At 40.5% G+C, this 19,554-nt stretch overlaps 2 protein-coding genes across 3 annotated transcripts in view; both read right to left on the bottom strand.

Moving 5' to 3' along the window:
* Nucleotides 1-210: 210 nt before the first annotated feature.
* Nucleotides 211-5,913, bottom strand: tor2a (torsin family 2, member A). Its single transcript, XM_044112134.1, has 5 exons — nucleotides 5,643-5,913; nucleotides 4,441-4,706; nucleotides 4,097-4,272; nucleotides 3,273-3,400; nucleotides 211-2,273 (listed from the first exon to the last, which is right to left on the bottom strand). The coding sequence occupies exons 1-5, from the start codon at nucleotides 5,770-5,772 to the stop codon at nucleotides 2,029-2,031; spliced, it is 945 nt and encodes a 314-aa protein (XP_043968069.1). The 5' UTR covers nucleotides 5,773-5,913; the 3' UTR covers nucleotides 211-2,028.
* A 940-nt stretch (nucleotides 5,914-6,853) lies between these two features.
* Nucleotides 6,854-19,554, bottom strand: part of LOC122828511 (SH2 domain-containing protein 3C-like) — a 43,172-nt gene continuing 30,471 nt past the window's right edge. For both annotated transcript variants that reach the window (XM_044112126.1, XM_044112128.1), the window contains 6 exons: nucleotides 18,294-18,721; nucleotides 17,904-18,019; nucleotides 10,654-10,825; nucleotides 9,525-9,636; nucleotides 9,229-9,435; nucleotides 6,854-8,292 (listed from right to left, as the gene is read on the bottom strand). In XM_044112126.1, coding sequence (XP_043968061.1) covers nucleotides 8,123-8,292; nucleotides 9,229-9,435; nucleotides 9,525-9,636; nucleotides 10,654-10,825; nucleotides 17,904-18,019; nucleotides 18,294-18,721 — 1,205 coding nt within the window. In that variant the 3' untranslated portion in view covers nucleotides 6,854-8,122. The remainder of the gene's footprint in view (nucleotides 8,293-9,228; nucleotides 9,436-9,524; nucleotides 9,637-10,653; nucleotides 10,826-17,903; nucleotides 18,020-18,293; nucleotides 18,722-19,554) is intronic.

The raw sequence follows: 19,554 nt of genomic DNA, 5'->3' as shown, positions 1-19,554 counted from the left end.
AAACGATGATTTCATTTAATTTTCTGAAGAATCATTTCTTCTGCACTCACTTCTTTGCTGTAAACACTTTTTAAAGCTGTAAACGGTTCAATCAGAAGGAAACAGCTGAGATTTTAGTGAATCCAGATCCATTCAGATCAGATCCGTTTCAGTCTGCAGCCACAGTGTTTTTCACACACACACACACACACACACACACACACACACACACACACACACACACACACACACCCTCTCTACTGATCAGAACAGACAAACATATAAACAAATAAAACTAACAACTAAACTCTTCCTCACCTCATCTTCCACTTTTGGCACAAAAAAGTCTCTGCTGCCCCCTGCTGGCAGAAGTAGAGATGAGCTCTAAACGTTTGAATCCTACTTGATTATGCTATGGAAGGCCAAAAGGGACAAAATTAAATAAATAGATCATAGTGTTTGTTGTAGACAATTAAATATTAAATTAAATAATTAAAATGCAAACTTATGATAGCTGATACACATTTTTAAAATGTATTTATTTACTTCATGGTTCTGTTCCTGCAGCATCACCATGAAATAATTATTATAAGTTTACATTTTTAATGATTTAACTACATTTAAATTGTTTCTAAAATTATTTAAATATTAAATTACATTCATTTCATGGTACATTTAATTAATGGTTCATTTATTTAGTTAGTTTTGTCCCTTTATTCTGTGACAGAATATTAGAGCCGTTGAACAAAAGAAAAAACTACAAAATAATAAAACTTCCCATTATCATAAAAACACGGTAACTCTCTGATGTCAAAAATTCATAAATCTTAACTAAGAAATGGTCCATTTTCCACGATTAAAGACATAAATTTAAAGTAACACAAGTTGGATATTTTCTGACTTTGGAAATTAGAAATCTATAAAAGAAAAAAAATCATAAAATGATCAAAAAATCTTTTCAATCAAAACCTTTGTCACTTCTTGTCAAAAATGTCTGATTTTATAAACTCGGACGATATCTTCATTTTTACATTGTAAATGTATGATTTTAACAATGGAAAATTATTTTTTACAAACTTTTTACGTTGTGACGAGACAATTTCCAAGATTTTATGATTTATGAGAAATTAATCTAAAATTGTTTGTTGGTGGAATATACTCCTTCATGGGTAATAATTATTAATATTTTATGTAAGACGTCCCTAATACTCCGTCTCATTTCATCAGCTTTGGCTTTTCTTCATCCGGACACATTCAGCTCATTAGTTTCCTTCCATCTTAAAACAATATTTCACTTCACATCAGTGAAAATCTGAGCTGAAAAACCGTTTTATGGTTTAAACATCTTGAAATGAAAACAGTTTCATTAAAATATGTGATCCCTTTCCGTTAAATAATAACTTATAAAATAAAGTCACAGAGTCTTTGTTCTTCTGCAAAGAAATGAAAAATCTTCACTGAACTCTGAGGCGTCTGAAAACTGACGGACGGTTTTAGTTGATGACCTGAAGCAGCTGCAGCTCTTTTAAAAGCTGTAGGTTTTAAAAGTCGTCTGAAGTTTGGTCCACAGTGGAAGAACGATGGCAAGGAGGAGTAAGTTTCTGCCAAAAAATTCAGACGTTTGGACATTAATTTTAAAGATTTTCCAGAAACAAAATGGAAGATTCTGAGCTCCAAAAGTAAAAAAATTTGACCTTTGAAACTCAGAAATGTCCAAGTTTCTTATAAATAATCTGAGATCTCAACGTTTCAGATTTTTTTCAAGTAAATGTTTGACTTTTGGAGCTCAGAAATTTCTTAGATTAATCTGTAAACTTCAGTTTTTTGGCAGTTTTAGGTTTTTTTCCGCCCACATCGCCGTGGTAGAAAGGATTCCTGGTTCAGACCCAGAAGAGGCAGCAGCCACCAAACTGCTGCTGCGGTTTGTTTCCTCCTGAGCTTTTCCCTCCGGTTACCCATGAGCATCGGGTTGTCGGTTCAAATCCTGCGTCCTGACAGCGGATCGGAGGAGTTTTCCTCCCAGTGGAACCAGAACCGTCCTGCTGGGGCTCACAGGAAGAAGCTGATCTTCGCAGCGACCGCCTTGCATCCTGTGGTGGAGAAGTAGTGTCCCTCTGCGGGGTCATAGGTCATGTCTCCGCCCACCGCCTCCACCACGTCGTCACGGTTACAGCTGCCGCGCTGGCAGAGCTGGGCGCGGACGCAGCGCTCCACGTGGGTCCGGGTCAGCGGCAGGAAGGGGACGAAGCGAGTGATGAGATTCTGCTGGACGATGCTGGACAGGTAGAGCCCACCTGGGGAGACAGTCGGGTTCAGGACAGGATTCACTGCAGGAGAAATCCGTTCATTTATCATCCTGATATCAGAAAAAACCAACACAGACATGCTGATATGAACATTCAGCTCCGCACAGCCAGTAATCATCAGGACTTCTGTGAAGAAGCTGGCTGTTAAAGTGTTGTATCAAAACATGTTGATGGAAAGTTTAGTGGAAGGAAAAAGGTGCAGAAGACGTGGATCAACCCTTGGTACTAGTCTGAACATTTCAAATATGTAAACAAAATATATTTATTAAAATAGAGGTGAGTAAAAACACCTCCAGGTCGGCTCCGTTCACACAGCAGTGAAATTATTTCACCCAAACATGAAATACATCAAACTTTTTCAAGCCGTCTGAGCATCTCAATTATGAAGAACCAAAAAACAAATCCACTTTGTGCCACTTCCAAATGTGGAACTAATTCATACTAGACAGTTTTCAGGGAGTTTGCAGTGTGACGATGTGAGACATTATGAATCATAATTCTGCAGCAGAAGAACCCAGATGGTAAATCTAATAACTGGAACATTCAGATCTCTGTAGGTAATAACATGAATTATCCATGTTCAGTAATTCAACAGTTTCCCAGTTTGATTTAACTTTTCAGTAATATCTGTTTAAATAGTAAAAGCCAAATTTTGTGAAATCATAAAAAAGCAGAAAAGCTGCTTTCTGATGATCACAATATCAGAACAATACGGCTTAAAAATAACTTCTAAATTTAATTTCCTATTTTATATCTTTCCCTCTCTTGCTTTCTTTTTTAAAAAAGAAATTACAAATGACAGAAAATATTATCTGTGAGTTGACCTGAATTCAAAGTCCAAATAAACTGTAAAACAAGATGGCCGCCGTGGGAGTGATGACATCACTCTGGACTTTGGAAACCCAGAGAGAGGATTGGTGGAAAAACAATCCAGATTTTCCTGAACTAAATCTCCAGAAACCAGTGACCTGATGGGCCGTCTCTTACTGGTTTTGTTGCTGTAAACCGATTGCTGGACGACGTCCTGCAGGTCAGACGGTTTGATCTCGTCTCTGTCCCGTCCAGCCAGCCGGTTCTCCAGAACCAGCCGGTGTATCGCCTCCTGTCCCGCGGTGCTGCAGACAAACAGAAACCAGGAGGCAGAGGTTTACACCAGCTGCGTTTCCATGACGACAGCATCCCAGAAGGAAGCTCCATACCCGCTGGTCAGACAGTAACATGAACCCAAAGGAAAGACGGCGCCGGGTCGGACGCACACTAAACAAACGGCTGAACGACGACAGACTCTCAGGTGGAATCATCAAGGTGACAAACAGCTGGAGACGAGAACGTCAGGAAGACGTTCCACATCTGGAACCAACAATACAATCGGGCCGCCGCAGAAAAAAACAATGGAAAAATAGAAAAAAAAAGAGGAGAAGTTTTCCACCAAAAGACTCGACGTTTAAAAACCCCCCACTAATATCGCAATTGTTGTCTTTCTATTATATAAAAACGTATTTATGTTTCTGTTATAGAAAATAACATCACGTGTATAAGTGTGTTCATGTGATAAATTATAAAAAAACATGCAGCACCATCATCCTCTAACTACTTCCTGTCTTCTTCTTCGTGGTTTCCACCAGTAGTAACATCTGGTTGTTGGTGTTTCCATTGCAGTTTTACTTTGATAATCGTGAAAAACAACTTCATCCGAAAGTTTTAATTAAAAAACCAGAGTTTTTAAAAAATGGGCCTGATTCCATTTATTGTCATGATTCCAGTTTGTGTAATTTTATGGTGAGTGGTTGTGTGTCTGGTGTCCAGGCTACCTTATGAAGACGTAGATGGCCTTCCTGTAGTTGGTGCGAAACACAACGTGGGACGGACCCAGGAACGGCTCCAGGACGTCGATCAGGCCTGCAGGCATCTTCTCCATCTCATCGAAAATGAAGACGGAGCGCGCGCAGGCCGTCAGGTTTCCCTTCACCCAGCTCTTCAGCTCCTCCTGCCAACCAGAGCAACACAGCTTCAAAACCAGCAGAGTCTGGAATAAATAACTAAAACTAACTGAATTAGACAAACACAAAGTCACAACAGAACAAAACTAAACTGTATTAAGAAACCCAGAGCAGTTCTGATGGCGGTTCTGCAGCCTTGGCTCAGAGAGACTCACCTGGTACTGAGGGACGCGCTCGGCTGAAGGGAAGTGGAGCGTGGGGACGAACTGGTGGACGAAGGGGCTGCTCATGGCCGAGCCGTACAGGTGGTTCCCCAGCATGGTGCTGACCAGCGTCTTCCCGGTCCCAGAGGAGCCGTGGAAGGACAGAACCAGGGGCCGATCCGGGCTCTTATTGAGGAGAAACCTGGAAACTTCTTCTGCGACCAGGTTCTGGGCCAGGTGCTGACCGAAGACATTCTTGTACAGGTCCCACTCCAAGTCTTCTCAGCAGGACACAAACATTATTATTTAACCTTTATTTTACCAGGATAAAAAAATAACACATTCAAATTAAAAAAACATTTTTTAAAGGAGTCCTGATTGAGAGGCAGCATCAAATTCATAAAAACTTATCGGCCTGAATTGTGTTATTTTTAAACAAATTCGAGCCACAGGTTTATATTTAGGAACGACATGAAATTTTAATATTTTAAACTACTAGATAGGCCCGTCATAATTAAAAATTTTACTTAACAATAAATCATACCATAACTTATCACCATAAATAATAATATTGTTGTTTTGAGGCGGTTTCCCTCAGTCCAGACGTTTTGTGGGCCGTCCAGGATCCCAGGATCCCTTTCAGACTGACAAGAGTTTTTCTCAAAGTTTACACCTTCAGTGCTGTTAAATACTGACGTTCAGTGATAAACTACTGCTGAAGTTTTAGACTGACTAAACCCAAAGACCAGGAGACATTTTTTACATAAACCAAATATAGTTCATGTTTTCAAGTCCGGTAAGATATCCAAACAGATCTCAGAAGAATCTGACATCAACCCTTCCTCTGTAAAGGAGGAAAACACTCAGAACAACAATCCAAGCAGGTTCACCCTCTTCTGGAATATGAAAATATTTGGACACCAGAACAGAACACAAGTTTGACATGAAACAAATATAATATTCTGGACCAAAGAGCTTCAGACTAAATGTGAAGCATAGCAGTGGAAGGGTTATGGTGTGGGGATGATTTCCTGCAGCAGGAATCGTTATAGAATCCGGAAAATGTGAAACCGTCAAAAAAAAAAGACATTTAAGGTGAAGCAGAACATGACGGCGACCCAAAACATACCGGTAAGTCTTTCTGAGCTGAATGTCATCCTGTTAGCCGCCTGCTAGCATGTAGCATTAGCTGTAAACAACAAGACCAAACTCACCTCTGATGCCGGGCTTGAAGTCGCACTCGCAGCTGTCTGAGAAGCTGCAGTAAAGCTTCTGGAAGACGCCACAGGCCGACCTGGAGCCGAGCAGCAGCAGCAGCAGCAGCGCCGGCAGGACGGCCAGCATTTTGGTTCCCAACCGGAAAACCTCCGCTGTTTCGCTCAGAGCACCGCCGAGCCGGTTGTAGTTCTTTAAGGAAACCGGAAGTAATGCAGATGTACCGAACGTGGTCCCTAAAGGGACTACAAGTCCCAGAACGATGCGAAGCAGGACACGTTGGAGGATCACAGTCCAGCTGATTTTTCACAATTTCTTCACAGAAAACTGTGAAAGTTTTTTTGAGATTAAATTCAAAATTTCTGTTGTTTTTCTCGGACATTTCCGACTTTTGAAGCTCAGAAATTTAAACGGTTTTTTCAAGCAAATTTCTTATATTTTGAATTTTTTGGCAGAAATATGCTTCTTTTTTCCTTTCTACAATGGTACTGATACGCCATCGTACGTTTCTTCTTTCCAAAAATCCAAACTTTAATTCCACTTTTAAATTCATTGGAAGTAAAGCAGAAGAGCTGCTCATGGTTTTGGTTGTATTTATTTTGGGGGTTTTTGCGACAAATCAGCGAACATTCCTGGGAACTTTCTCCCAATTGACCAAGAAACTGTGATCAACAACATCTCAACATATCAAGATGTCTCAGGTTTTCTCAGAGTGTAAGATGAAAAATAATTAAAATAATAAATGGAAATATCCTTGATTGTTTGCACCCCACGAACAAAAACATTGCCACATAAACATAACAATAAGAAAGTTAATATTCTGACTCCAAACCTTTGTTTAAAAGTAAAACCACCCATAACTTGTGCCTGTAGCAATGAATTATTTCTTAAATTTATATCAAAAAAATGTAAACAAAAATAAATCCTTGTTACAAATCGTATTATTGTATAAAAATAAAACACAGAATGTGATATAAATGTATGTTTGAACAGTAGAGGGCGCTATTTTCAAACTAATGAACTGTTTATTTTTTGAATTCCTGCAAAAGCAAACAAGACAAAGATTTTCATCTTTTTGTAAACTGGCAGCAACATTTTAGAGAAACACACTAAAAATAATCCAGTGATCTTTGTACGTTTATTAAAACCTTTAACATCCATAATAAAGTTGGAGAAAAAATAACACAGGAAACTGTTTTAATAAAGTCAATTTTCAGAGAGGAAAATGTTATTTATTCACAGTTATAACACTATACAGATAAATATTAAGTGTAGGATTAAATAAGATTTCTGTACATTTTAATTATTGCTGTCAGAAGCTGTTCCCTCAAACTGATAGATAGATAACTTCAATAGATTTACCATTTATTAATAAAATTCATAGTGAAGATGGAGAGACATTGTTTGGTCCAATATGTAATGAAGGTCCAGCCTTCAGGCAGACAAAAGGTTCAGCATTAGCTTCCTGTAGTCCCAACAGAACCGGGAACTGGACCTCACTGCAGTTCTACTCATTTCACACAAACATTGTGTTTACAGGCTGCTGCACAGTCTGAAGTCCTGGACTCTTATTCTCTGGTACTGATGGATGATAAAAGGATAAAAGAATCACAAATTACAGGATTAAGAGTCTTAGTTGGAGTTCTTCAATGTCGAAGTCCAAATATATGTTAGAAAACACAAAAAACAAAACTCATCACATTTCCTTTCAATGAAGATGTAAATTTAAAGATAATTTGTGCTGTAAACCTTAATAAACGTTTATCATGCATTCATTCTCCTTCCTTCAGGTTTACGTCAGTGAGGCTCAAATAAAAATGCTTCCATGCAACTGTATAATCTGTCACATTTAAAGTGTATTTAACCCCCAAAACAAGTTTTTTTTTTACTGATAAACTCTCTAAATATTTCCTTAAGGATTTTATGTAAAGTTTCTATGTGGATTTAAAGATGTTTTTGGATAAATTTGTTCAGTTCTGCAATGTTTGTCTGGCCCAGTGCTGCCCCCTTTGGGTTGAACTGTGGTCACTGCAGTTTGATTTTCTGATTAGTTACAACGATGAATTTTTGTTTAACATTTACATTTTTGTTTTGTTCATTTTGATTTTTCAGATTTATGCAATAAACTCAAAGATATGTCAATACAACCAAAATAAGACAACAAAAAATCCATTTTGGTTACTGAAGTAACATAAAACTGATATAAGTAGTTAAAAACAAAAAGTATATTTTAAAACAACATTTAAAAAAATACTGTTTCTACAATAAATTGTCACATCAACTTCTTGTTTTCTTCTTGAACTTTTCAAACTAGTCAATCAAATTAGCTCTTTAGAAATGCCCACATCAAGATCCTCTCAAAATTTTCTGCAGTTGTCAGGAAGCGTGTTTATGGTTTCACAGAGGGTTAGTTACACTTTAAAGTGATTTGAACGGATGTCAGAGAATCCACCAGCTGATCAGTTAAACGTGTTTGGGATCAGTGTCGTCTGATTGGCGGTTCCAGCCGGTTGGACAAAGCGGTCAGAACCTGGTCGAACTTGGAGTATCTGAGGACCTGGTTCTCCTCGGCTCCCCTGCTCCCCCACAGCAGCCTCATCTGGAAGTCGGTGAGGAAGATCTCCCTGACCTCGGCCTGCTCCTGGAAACCTGCAACGTCACAGTTCACCATCAGCTCACGACGGTTACAACCGTCTGGTTTCACTTTGACACGTTGAGACGCTGCTGCCACTGAGGGGAACTCAGGGTTTCCACATTTTACATTAAAAAGAATTCAGACCATTTTTTGTCTTTTGTTATGCTTGAGCAGACAAGGAAAATGCAAAAACAATAAAGAAAAGAATTACTGAAATACTGATTTCTGCCCCGACTACACTATTATATTTAAATGGATATTTTTTTGTTCTGATTTTGAAGAAAATATGCATCTAAAGGTGCATTCCCATTGGCCATGATTAGTCCGCTTTAATCCACCTCAAGTTTGTTCGCCTTGAAAGTCCAGTTTGTTTTTGGAGGTGTGAATGCGTAATCGAATCAAAACAATCAAACTCTGGTCCGCCTACAAACCTCAGTCGGGATTCGGTTGAAGTAAATTCTGGTTCAGTTAAAATGCATCTGTGAACATTAAGAGCTAAAATCTGACATTACTCCATTTTTCTTTGCATTTTGTGAAGAAGGAAGTTGTGCTCGGTGTCTTTGTCAGAGGTTCTTAGTGCAGCGCCCCCACAGGCCAGGAGGGGAACAGGCAGGTTACTCAAAGTGTTTGGTTGGTTTGACTCAGAGCAGTGAGAAAGAACCACAGCAGCTGGAAGTGGAACAAACTTTGGTCCTCAGTTGCACCAAGTCTATCAGATTATCAGGAGTGAAAATATCCTAAATTGCTTTTGAAATTCCCATTAAATTCTGTAATATTTATTCCATGCCAGCAGGTGGCAGTGATGTCCACATTAAATACATCAACAGAAGGAGACGATGAGAATGGCTAAAGCAGAGCTAAGCTGAAGGTTTGTTTAGGCTGCTGCCTCTGTGACCCGACCCGACCCGAGCCAATGGAGGTGGCAGGACCAGAACTCTCCAGGTTCTTACCCTTTAATTTGCTCTTAGCGTTGGAGTGATAGATCCCGCCCAGCTGAGCGATAGTTCTCGCCGCCGTCAGGTGGAGCATGACCACCTCCACGCCGACCTCCGCCGTCTCCCACGTCTCCGTCCCCTCGCCCACCGCAGAGCTCTTCTCCAGCAGGGTGAGGAGGGGCAGGACGTGGGGGAAGGTGGTGCTGGACAGCGGACAGCTTTCTGCAGCACAGACACACCCAGAGCGTCAATGGCTAATTCTCACTTTACTTCACAGAGTAAAAGTTAAATAATAAATATACACGTTTTACCTCGTCCATCATTCAGGCTCCTCAGAAACGGCCGCAGCGTTTTCTCGTAGAGAATGGCGCCCTCTGTGTGTCGCTGCCGTAACGTCATCCAAGTCTGCTCTAGACGAGACACCTGAGGAACGAAGGAACGTCAAAAACCACACAAACAGAAAAAAAATGGTTATATAACTTGATGCTCAATTTGGATTTTTGGTGGAAATCCATTTGTTCTTTGTGTGGTTGTTCATTCTACTGATTAAATGCGACTGAAATCCGACTTCTGCATGAAAAAATGGCTGCCGCTGTCTATGGAAACATTTTAAAGTTATTCAGAGCCGACAGCATCACCACCAGATGAAGGAAGCTGATAAAAAGAAAACCCAGCTAACAGCAACGGCAACGGGTCGTTGCCTGCAGCTTCTGTAGAGAATCCGATTGGATGTGGAGTCGGACCAGGAGTCCTGGGGTTGGATGTGATGCGTTCACTGACAGACTTCATTCAGAATCTCATTATTCTAATTTTCAGCCATTGTTTACATCCAGTTTTATTGCCTGGCTTCTTCAGGTGCAGAATTATGACACATGCCTCATGTCAATGATGTAAAAGTCGGGTAAAATGCGACATGACCGTTCAGACTGCAGACGCTTTGAAAACACTGGATGTAACTCAGTTCCAAATAATGGAAGCAGCATAAATCCACATTATTTTGCATGTAAAAAAAATCAGCTGCTGAGTGAATTTGGTCTCAGACAGAAAAAAAGCAGCAGTTTGATGGATTCATGGTGGAAAATTTATCATCTTCTGCTCTCTTCTCTTTCTGATCCTTTAGGAACAAAGACGCTGCATTTTGTTTTAAAATGTATCTTCATTTTAAGGCAATAAAGAGTAAAATTAAGGACCACATGAGGCACCATTCACACCATTGTCTGGCTTTCCAAACTAAAGCTCCAACTTTGACATAAATAACAGCAGATAGTTTAATTACAACAGCAATCTTTGTATCTTTACAGCCAGAGATAACCAGGTCAGAGTTCAGTGTTGCTCATTGTGTTTTATTCTCTGTGTGTTAGAGGTAAACACTCCACAGCTCCATCCATCCCAACTGTCCATCAGTAAAGCGTTAATGCTGATCCGGCCCATTCCTCTCACCTGCGGCAGCTCCAGCGCTCTCATGACGGCGGCGAAGCCGAACATGTCGCCTGTGGTGGTCTTCAGCTCGGCTGCGATCTGGATGACTTTGTGCAGCAGGGCGGCCCGCTCCTCCGTCGTTCCCGTGCATCCCAACACGTTGACGGCCAACATGGTGGCCATGGTCTGAAACCTGTAGCAACACCAGACACCTGATCAGAACTGGGAAGTAACTGAAACGGTTATGCAAAATAATATCTTTATTCCTCTGGATTCTTCATAATTCTCAAATATGGAAAAACTTTCCCAAAGTATAAGAAGTTTTAGGATTTAGAAGGTATGAAGTGTTTAAACCCACAAAGACCATATTGATCAAAATGAACGACTTGGTTGGCTGGATGGATGGATGGAGGTTTGGTTTGACGTTTGTTTATTTGGTTTGTTGGACGTCTGGTTGGATGTGTGGTTGGATGTCTGGTTGGATGTCTGGTTGGATGTGTGGTTGGTTGTCTGGTTGGATGTCTGGTTGGATGTCTGGTTGGATGTGTGGTTGGATGTGTGGTTGGATGTCTGGTTGGATGTCTGGTTGGATGTGTGGTTGGTTGTCTGGTTGGTTGTGTGGTTGGTTGTCTGGTTGGATGTCTGGTTGGTTGTGTGGTTGGTTGTCTGGTTGGATGTGTGGTTGGTTGTGTGGTTGGATGTGTGGTTGGTTGTCTGGTTGGTTGTGTGGTTGGATGTCTGGTTGGATGTCTGGTTGGATGTGTGGTTGGTTGTCTGGTTGGATGTGTGGTTGGATGTCTGGTTGGTTGTCTGGTTGGTTGTCTGGTTGGATGTGTGGTTGGTTGTGTGGTTGGATGTGTGGTTGGTTGTCTGGTTGGATGTGTGGTTGGATGTCTGGTTGGATGTCTGGTTGGATGTGTGGTTGGTTGTCTGGTTGGTTGTCTGGTTGGATGTGTGGTTGGTTGTCTGGTTGGATGTCTGGTTGGATGTGTGGTTGGTTGTCTGGTTGGTTGTCTGGTTGGTTGTCTGGTTGGATGTGTGGTTGGATGTGTGGTTGGATGTGTGGTTGGTTGTGTGGTTGGTTGTCTGGTTGGATGTGTGGTTGGTTGTCTGGTTGGATGTCTGGTTGGATGTCTGGTTGGATGTGTGGTTGGTTGTCTGGTTGGATGTGTGGTTGGATGTCTGGTTGGTTGTCTAGTTGGTTGTCTGGTTGGATGTGTGGTTGGTTATCTGGTTGGATGTGTGGTTGGTTATCTGGTTGGTTGTCTTGTTGGTTGTCTGGTTGGATGTGTGGTTGGTTATCTGGTTGGTTGTCTAGTTGGTTGTCTGGTTGGATGTGTGGTTGGTTATCTGGTTGGATGTGTGGTTGGTTATCTGGTTGGATGTCTGGTTGGATGTCTGGTTGGTTGTCTGGTTGGTTGTCTGGTTGGATGTGTGGTTGGTTGTGTGGTTGGATGTGTGGTTGGTTGTCTGGTTGGTTGTGTGGTTGGATGTGTGGTTGGTTGTCTGGTTGGATGTGTGGTTGGTTGTCTGGTTGGATGTCTGGTTGGATGTGTGGTTGGTTGTCTGGTTGGATGTGTGGTTGGTTGTCTGGTTGGATGTCTGGTTGGATGTCTGGTTGGATGTCTGGTTGGATGTGTGGTTGGTTGTCTGGTTGGTTGTCTGGTTGGTTGTCTAGTTGGTTGTCTGGTTGGATGTGTGGTTGGATGTGTGGTTGGATGTGTGGTTGGTTGTGTGGTTGGTTGTCTGGTTGGATGTGTGGTTGGTTGTGTGGTTGGATGTCTGGTTGGATGTCTGGTTGGATGTGTGGTTGGTTGTCTGGCTGGATGTCTGGTTGGATGTCTGGTTGGTTGTCTAGTTGGTTGTCTGGTTGGATGTGTGGTTGGTTATCTGGTTGGATGTGTGGTTGGTTATCTGGTTGGATGTCTGGTTGGATGTCTGGTTGGTTGTCTGGTTGGTTGTCTGGTTGGATGTGTGGTTGGTTGTCTGGTTGGATGTTTGTTTGGTTGTCTGGTTGGTTGTCTGGTTGGATGTGTGGTTGGATGTGTGGTTGGTTGGTTGGATGATTTTGTTTTAAGATTTTATTATCATAAGACCTGAATATGTACAGTTGTATATTTCAACGCATTGGGTTGAGTTGGAAGTGTTTGTTAAATTGAGTTGAAGTGTCATGTGAAGATGTTAATGTTACGTATGAATTGTGTTGTAGTCCAACACCACATCCTCTACGCCTCCACCGCTACGTCACTCGAGGCAAAAGGCCAGGAGCTGCTGCAAGAAGGACGCAGCTCAGAGCCAAAGGAGGAAGGAAAGGGGGGCTTAGACTGAAAGCTGCAACATGGGCGATCTAAAGAAAAACAGTTTAAGTGAAACAGGATAAAGGATTTAAATTAAGGGAAATATAATTAACAAGTAAAACAGCTAAAGTAGGCAAAAGGCTGACAGTAGTTTCCATAGTTATTAATCAATGAAAGATAATATTCTAGGAGGAATTGGCATTAATTATTAACAAGCACCGGTGACACGATGAATCAGTGCAGTGATAACAATAATAAGGTTTCTGAAAAACATATTTTAGACAGGATGGTATATGTTAAAAGCATTGTAATGATACTTATTCCCTTTAAAGACTATAGTTAATAAATAGATGTAATTGGTTTGTTATTGGGAGACCTCTGCAATCTAAAACAAAAGCAACTATACAGATAATGCTACAATTATAACTAATAAAAGTGGATGCGACTCAAATGAACTCGACAAGGTTAGTTATGAAGTTCCTATCCTCATACTAGGATTAGTCTCAAGGGGGGTCAGCAGGTTAAAGGTTAGAACAAAAAATATAGATTTAGTAAAGAACTGTGTCACAATAATGCTTTTACATAGAACAGCTGATATTAAAAACCGAACGGATTGTCTGAAGTTAACCAGATTTAGTCTTTAGTTTGACTATGTCACATGACCATCACACATAGAAACAATACTAACAGAAAAATCAATCAGAAATTGTTTTAGGAAAACATGAATGTCATTGAACAATACAATAGGTTGTTTTATTTGTACACTTTCAGCAACAGACAAATGTGCACCCTGCTTTCTTAAAAAATTCGATCTCAGTATCTATACTTAATGAATGTAAAGAAGTTGGGAAATTTACACTAAAGTGAAAATGTCATGGTTTTGATATGTTGGTTGCCAACTGTTTCTGTAGCTAAAATTGTGGAGGAAAAATAAGTTATCTCTCACATCAGTCTGAACCTTGTTGTAGCGGTCAAACACTAAATATGATGTCAGAAAAACACATTATGGAAGACGAGATGTTAAGTTCAAATTAGGATTCTCACCAGATAAACAGATTCAGCCTTAATATGAGTGAGTACAGCAGGACCAGGTTTTGATTGCATGCTTTGCCTAATTAATGATACTAATTGTTTCTGCTTTCAGTTCTGTCTTTTCCAGAAGCTGGAAATCTGTCTTATTCTAGTCGCCTTCTTCTGATGGTAGACACCTAAATATCTCCAGAACAGGAGAAGTGAACCTGGAGACACGGTATGATAACCATACAATGAGAATATGGCTAAAGTTAAAGTTAAACCTCAATATAACGACTCTCTACCGGAAGTATACCTTTGGGCCACATCAACATTTTGGGTCAATCCTGAAATACAGTGTACATTAATACTATAACTGAAATCTAAAGACTATATATATTATATATATGTATGTATGTATGTATGTATGTATATGTGTATATATATGTATGTATATATGTATATATATATATATATTAGAAAACTGTCTCTTTTTCAAAATAAGACTTCCTTAGAAAGATAAATAAATAACTTGAGGTCATCTTAACTGATCTTTCGAAATAGAACCAGAAAAGTTAAATTCCAATTGAATTATTAAAATTAAAACTAATATTATTCCAAAAATTTGAAGGACTAGAGAACCAAGTAGCATTGAGGAAACACAGTGCCTTAAGTGAAAGGAGGAATACAAGAAAATGAAAATAAATACACAAACAAATTAGCGCTAGGAGAAAGGAAATAGCTTCAATATGTGCAGGGTTACTTAAGCACAAAAGGAGCAATGTTCTGAACATCAAGCATTAACCCTAACAATCCAAATCCTCTTAAATTGAATTACAGGATAGGGTGCATGATCTAATCCTTATTACTATAATTACACATTACAACAAATAAAGTAGAGTTTGGGGAAATTTGGAATATGATGTTTTAACCTTCACTAATTGATAACCTTCACAGACCAGTGAATTGAAGGCGCCTGGCTCAATGAGAAATAAAAGGAAATGATTATATTAAAACTCACTACTATGTTTGATAACTTGTCGGAGCACCGGCTCAGTCTCTCAGCACTGAAATGTTGTAATCTGGAAGTATTGTACAGAATAAACTAAAATGATAAACAAATGCAAATAAATAAATAGATATTAGGATACACGAGTTAGATAGTTAAATTGTTAAATTCCCTTACCAAAAGGGTTTAGTCATGGTCATAGGGGGGTAAATTGCTAATTAATTGTGTACTGGACTTAATGTGGTGTAACAATAATTACATTACTTCAACACTGAATAGTAGAAATGATTGGCATAATGGAATGACAAAATTACTAGATGAAGCACTAAATTGGACTAAGGGCTGTCCAGCATATCTGAACAAGCTATGCATGTACATACACAAAATAAATTTCAATGTTGCTAAATCTCTCATTTGAAACAACACAGAACAAGAAAAAAGCCAGAACCATAAGTGCAGATAGAAGTCTTCCAGAGGAATCAGGGATTACTGGCCCTATTGCTGTTCCCTTTTGCTTCTTTCCCTGTTTCTTTCTTTTGCATGAAAACCCTGGTCAATAGATTTATATAACCTAAACAAAACTCTATCCTGTTTTGATGAATATTCCCATGAGAATTGTCTTTCAGAAGCTGAAAGCAGGAAGAGCAGATTTGCCAAGTGAATGGCTGAACCTGAGTACTGGCTGAGTGAACTAAAACAATAATATCCTTTGGGTTGAATTTGATAATTTCTCATGTTTATTAAATCCTAAAGGTGATGTTATTATTACGCATCTACATGGATATTTTATTTTAAATCTGCCACGTTAGATATTGTATATACTACCTTTCTTTTTAACCAATTCCTTTATTGTGTTGTCAGAGAATTTTTGTTAAAGTTTGATTTACAGTGTCCCTTTGAGGAGTGATAGTGGGAAACGAAGCGTGTCTGGGTATTATTGTTAATTGTCTGTAACATATTCACCTGTGAGTTCTTTACATAAGTAAAAATCATTCTCTTAGTGTACCATGGGTATTAGGTATGCAAAATGAAGTGACTGAAATTTGTGTAATGGAGGATATGTAGGGATGGTAATAATATGTCATGAAATACATTAAATGAAATGCATATCATGCCACATGAAAGACCCTTATGCGTAAGTCACCTGCAAGTTATTAATCGGACTTCCAAATCAAATAACAGGTGCATCAATGATTTCTCTATACAAGTAATGAAGACCTTTACTCGGAACATATTGAACTATAAGATACTGGTTAGTGTTTTCCGTCTTCTCAGGATGACCCAGAGAGACTGGTGGTTCAGGGACCCTGTATGTGCAGGACTCAGAGACTCATGGACAATGGAGAATGTGTTGGGGGCCCTGAACCAGGACTGTGAGAAGACAGAATAATAAAATTAAAGGAACATCAACTCGGAAACAACAACTTGCTTCTGCAACTCAAGGACAAGAACTGTGCAACACTACGCTACCCTACATCACTGCTGAGAACTCGATTAGTGTTGTAATTCAAGTCTCAACTACTTTGTTTGATCCTTGCCAATGTGACTTATGATGATGTTGGTGAAAATCATTGCGGGTACCAGGGTCCGCGGTTCCATTTGTGCCTACGGGTGGTTGCCTCTGGGACCATAGGATACTTTTTTCCCTTGAACGAAAGATGCACTAACAGGGTTTTTCGATCCTATACAGGTGGAACTGTTGGCCATGGGAGAGCAATGTACTATAAATTATATAATCACCGTGGGGTAAACTCATTAAGAAGTGTATTTGAATAAGCCTTGGAGTTGTGCCATCCAGATTAACATTTTGTCTTCATTGGTTTGTGGGTGAGCCACCATAAGTGGACTTCTACACATGCAATTCTCCTTAAAAGAAGTCATTCCTAACGGGAAAATAAGTGTACTTATTTTAGGGGGGATATGTAGGGGAATATTATTATATTAATAGTTAAAAGTTATGTTAATTGGTTGGTTTGTACTAAAATATGTTTTAACCTAAAAGAAATGTATTGAGTCAAATAGACTGGGTCAATCTGACCTAGAAGTCAGGAAGGAATTCAGATTCGGAGAGATGTGGAATAACAATCACTAAAGAGAGGAAATACTTTTCATGGAGTTGCTATTTGCGTAGGAAATCTGGCGCCGTTAAAGGTCAATTCAAACTAAACTCTCTTTCCTTTGCTTGTGTTGCGAAGCACAAGGTTGGACGAATGTGGCTTGGAAAGCAAACTGTTAGGATAAGATAAGAACAATACTTTGTGATAAATTGGCTTATTTGGCACTTTTGAAACGGAGCAGATGTGAGGTCAAAAGGGTCTGAACATTTCCAAGGAACTTCCAATACACAACCACTGTGAAATGGAGCCAGATGACTACGCAAATGGAGGAGAGCAACGCCATTGGTCAAAGCCTCCCAATACACACCAGTAGAGCTGGGACTCTATAATAACCTGATGTCAGAAGTAGAAGTTAAGAGATTTTGGATTACTGTGACGATGTGTATGATGTTGTAGATCCGCAGATGTGCATTAAAAATCTCTTCTCGTTCGACTATGAGCAGACGGAGTTCCGAGTCTTGTGTAATTCTTAATTTATATATAATTATGAGTTTAGACACCTATAAATTCTCCCACAATGTGTGGTTGGATGTGTGGTTGGATGTGTGGTTGGATGTCTGGTTGGATGTGTGGTTGGATGTCTGGTTGGATGTGTGGTTGGATGTGTGGTTGGATGTGTGGTTGGATGTGTGATTGGATGTGTGATTGGATGCCTGGTTGGATGTGTGGTTGGATGTGTGGTTGGATGTCTGGTTGGATGTGTGGTTGGATGTCTGGTTGGATGTGTGGTTGGATGTGTGGTTGGATGTGTGGTTGGATGTGTGGTTGGATGTGTGATTGGATGCCTGGTTGGATGTGTGGTTGGATGTGTGGTTGGATGTGTGGTTGGATGCTTGCCTCTCCAGCAGGTCCAGTCTCAGCTGCTGTCCATGCGGCAGCGTCAGCAGCTCCATTCCTGAACTCACTCCCATCTTTCTTTTCATCTCTGTACTCACCTCTAAAATTCTCGCCACCTAGAAACCAAAAACATGTCGGATCGCAAAAAAGCATGAAAATAGTAGAAACATAAGATAGTAGAGAAAATAACTGAGACATGCTTCATACTTAAACCTTCCACACAGTTTACGTTGCCTTCAGTTTCTAGTAAAAATGACCAGGCAAAAAAGAATCTGAGTTCAGCCAAAAACTGGAATTGACCAACCAGCTGTTCTGTGAGAATGCAGCCCAGGTAAAACTGAAACATCGTTGTTAGTTTATGTCCGTCGGGTAGCATGGCGTCAGCGTTACCGTGCAGTCGGTCCTGGTGATGTGTCTGGCCGCCGTCCTGGGGTCGACCTCAGCCAGCAGCTCCTTCACCCTGCGCAGGATGCCCACCTCCAGGGGCTTGTTCTCCTGCGGCATCAGCGCTGAGTGGTACCTGCCGGGTCTGAAACAGGAAGCCGTCTCCACTACCGGAGAGAAGAAGACGTCCCCATCCTCCGAACCCAGAGAGTGGGCAGTGGGCGGGGCTTCCTCGGCCTGCAGCCGGTCCACGTAGCTCTGAGGCTGCAGCTCGGAGAAGCCGTCTCTGTAGGAGGAGGCCGAGTCCAGCGGCGGGTCAGAGCCGGGAGCATGGAGCCGCTGTCCCAGCAGGGGGGAGTCTGATGGGTTTGATAGGGACGGAGACGATGGGACACTGGGGGCCCGGCTACAACTGAGGCTCCTGGACGGAGAGTCTGGAGGGAGGAGAATTAAAAATACAACTTTTAAGGTATTCTGATTCTGTAGCAGGATAGTACAGGTCTATGGCCTATACAAAACATGATCACTAGATGTTTTTTTGCACAAAATCATTCAGGGTTTGTCTTTAACTAATGAAAATTATTCATATTTTAAAAACCATATATAGACAAATGAAACATGGCTGTGTATCATGGGATGCTACGGCCACAGCTGGACTGACTGGAGGCCTGGAGCCTTTTGTAACTGCTTTCAGCTCTATATTTAGCATCCTGCTGTTTGAGTTGTTTTATTATTATAACAGATTACATTTACAGCACAATAAGTTAACTAAGTTAGTCTGAAGCAGACAAAGTTCCTTCAGACAGAAGTTTGTTCAGATTAAACCATAAAGTCCTTTAGTTTCATCTAAAGACAAAAAACTAATACTGTCAGCACTCTGTGTTAGGACAAAGAGGACTTTTGTTTATGCCTTGGTAACACACACCCACACACACACACACACACACACACACACACACACACACACACACACCCCTCCACCCCCCCACACAACCCCCCCACACTCCCACCCTCCCCCACACGCACACACTGTCTCATTCATTAATGATTATCGTAGCTGCACCTTTGCTCACCAGTAAGTCACTGCTGATCAGATTTTTTTCCTCCACTGTCACGTTAACACATTTCTTCAACAGGCCCAGACAACCATCTTCACCTGAATTTATGCTTCCACCGTCTTTTATTTGCTGCACTGAGTGTCTTTAAGGTTGTGCTGCGTCTTTAATCCCACACAAGTAAAAAGTTTTTTGTGAATCCTGTTCCACAT

Source organism: Gambusia affinis, linkage group LG03 (genome assembly GCF_019740435.1).
Source record: "Gambusia affinis linkage group LG03, SWU_Gaff_1.0, whole genome shotgun sequence".
NCBI lineage: Eukaryota > Metazoa > Chordata > Actinopteri > Cyprinodontiformes > Poeciliidae > Gambusia > Gambusia affinis.
The sequence above is the reverse complement of the archived record's forward strand: the minus strand, read 5'-3'. Positions and strand labels throughout refer to the sequence as shown.

Coding starts and splice junctions, on each gene's coding strand:
- tor2a (XM_044112134.1), bottom strand. CDS start 5,772: ATGCTGGCCGTCCTGCCGGCGCTGCTGCTGCTGCTGCTGCTCGGCTCC. Junction 3,401..4,096: donor GCCATCTACGTCTTCATAAG/GTAGCCTGGACA, acceptor GTTTGTCTGCAG/CACCGCGGGACAGGAGGCGA. Junction 2,274..3,272: donor GGTTTACAGCAACAAAACCA/GTAAGAGACGGC, acceptor CTGTCTCCCCAG/GTGGGCTCTACCTGTCCAGC.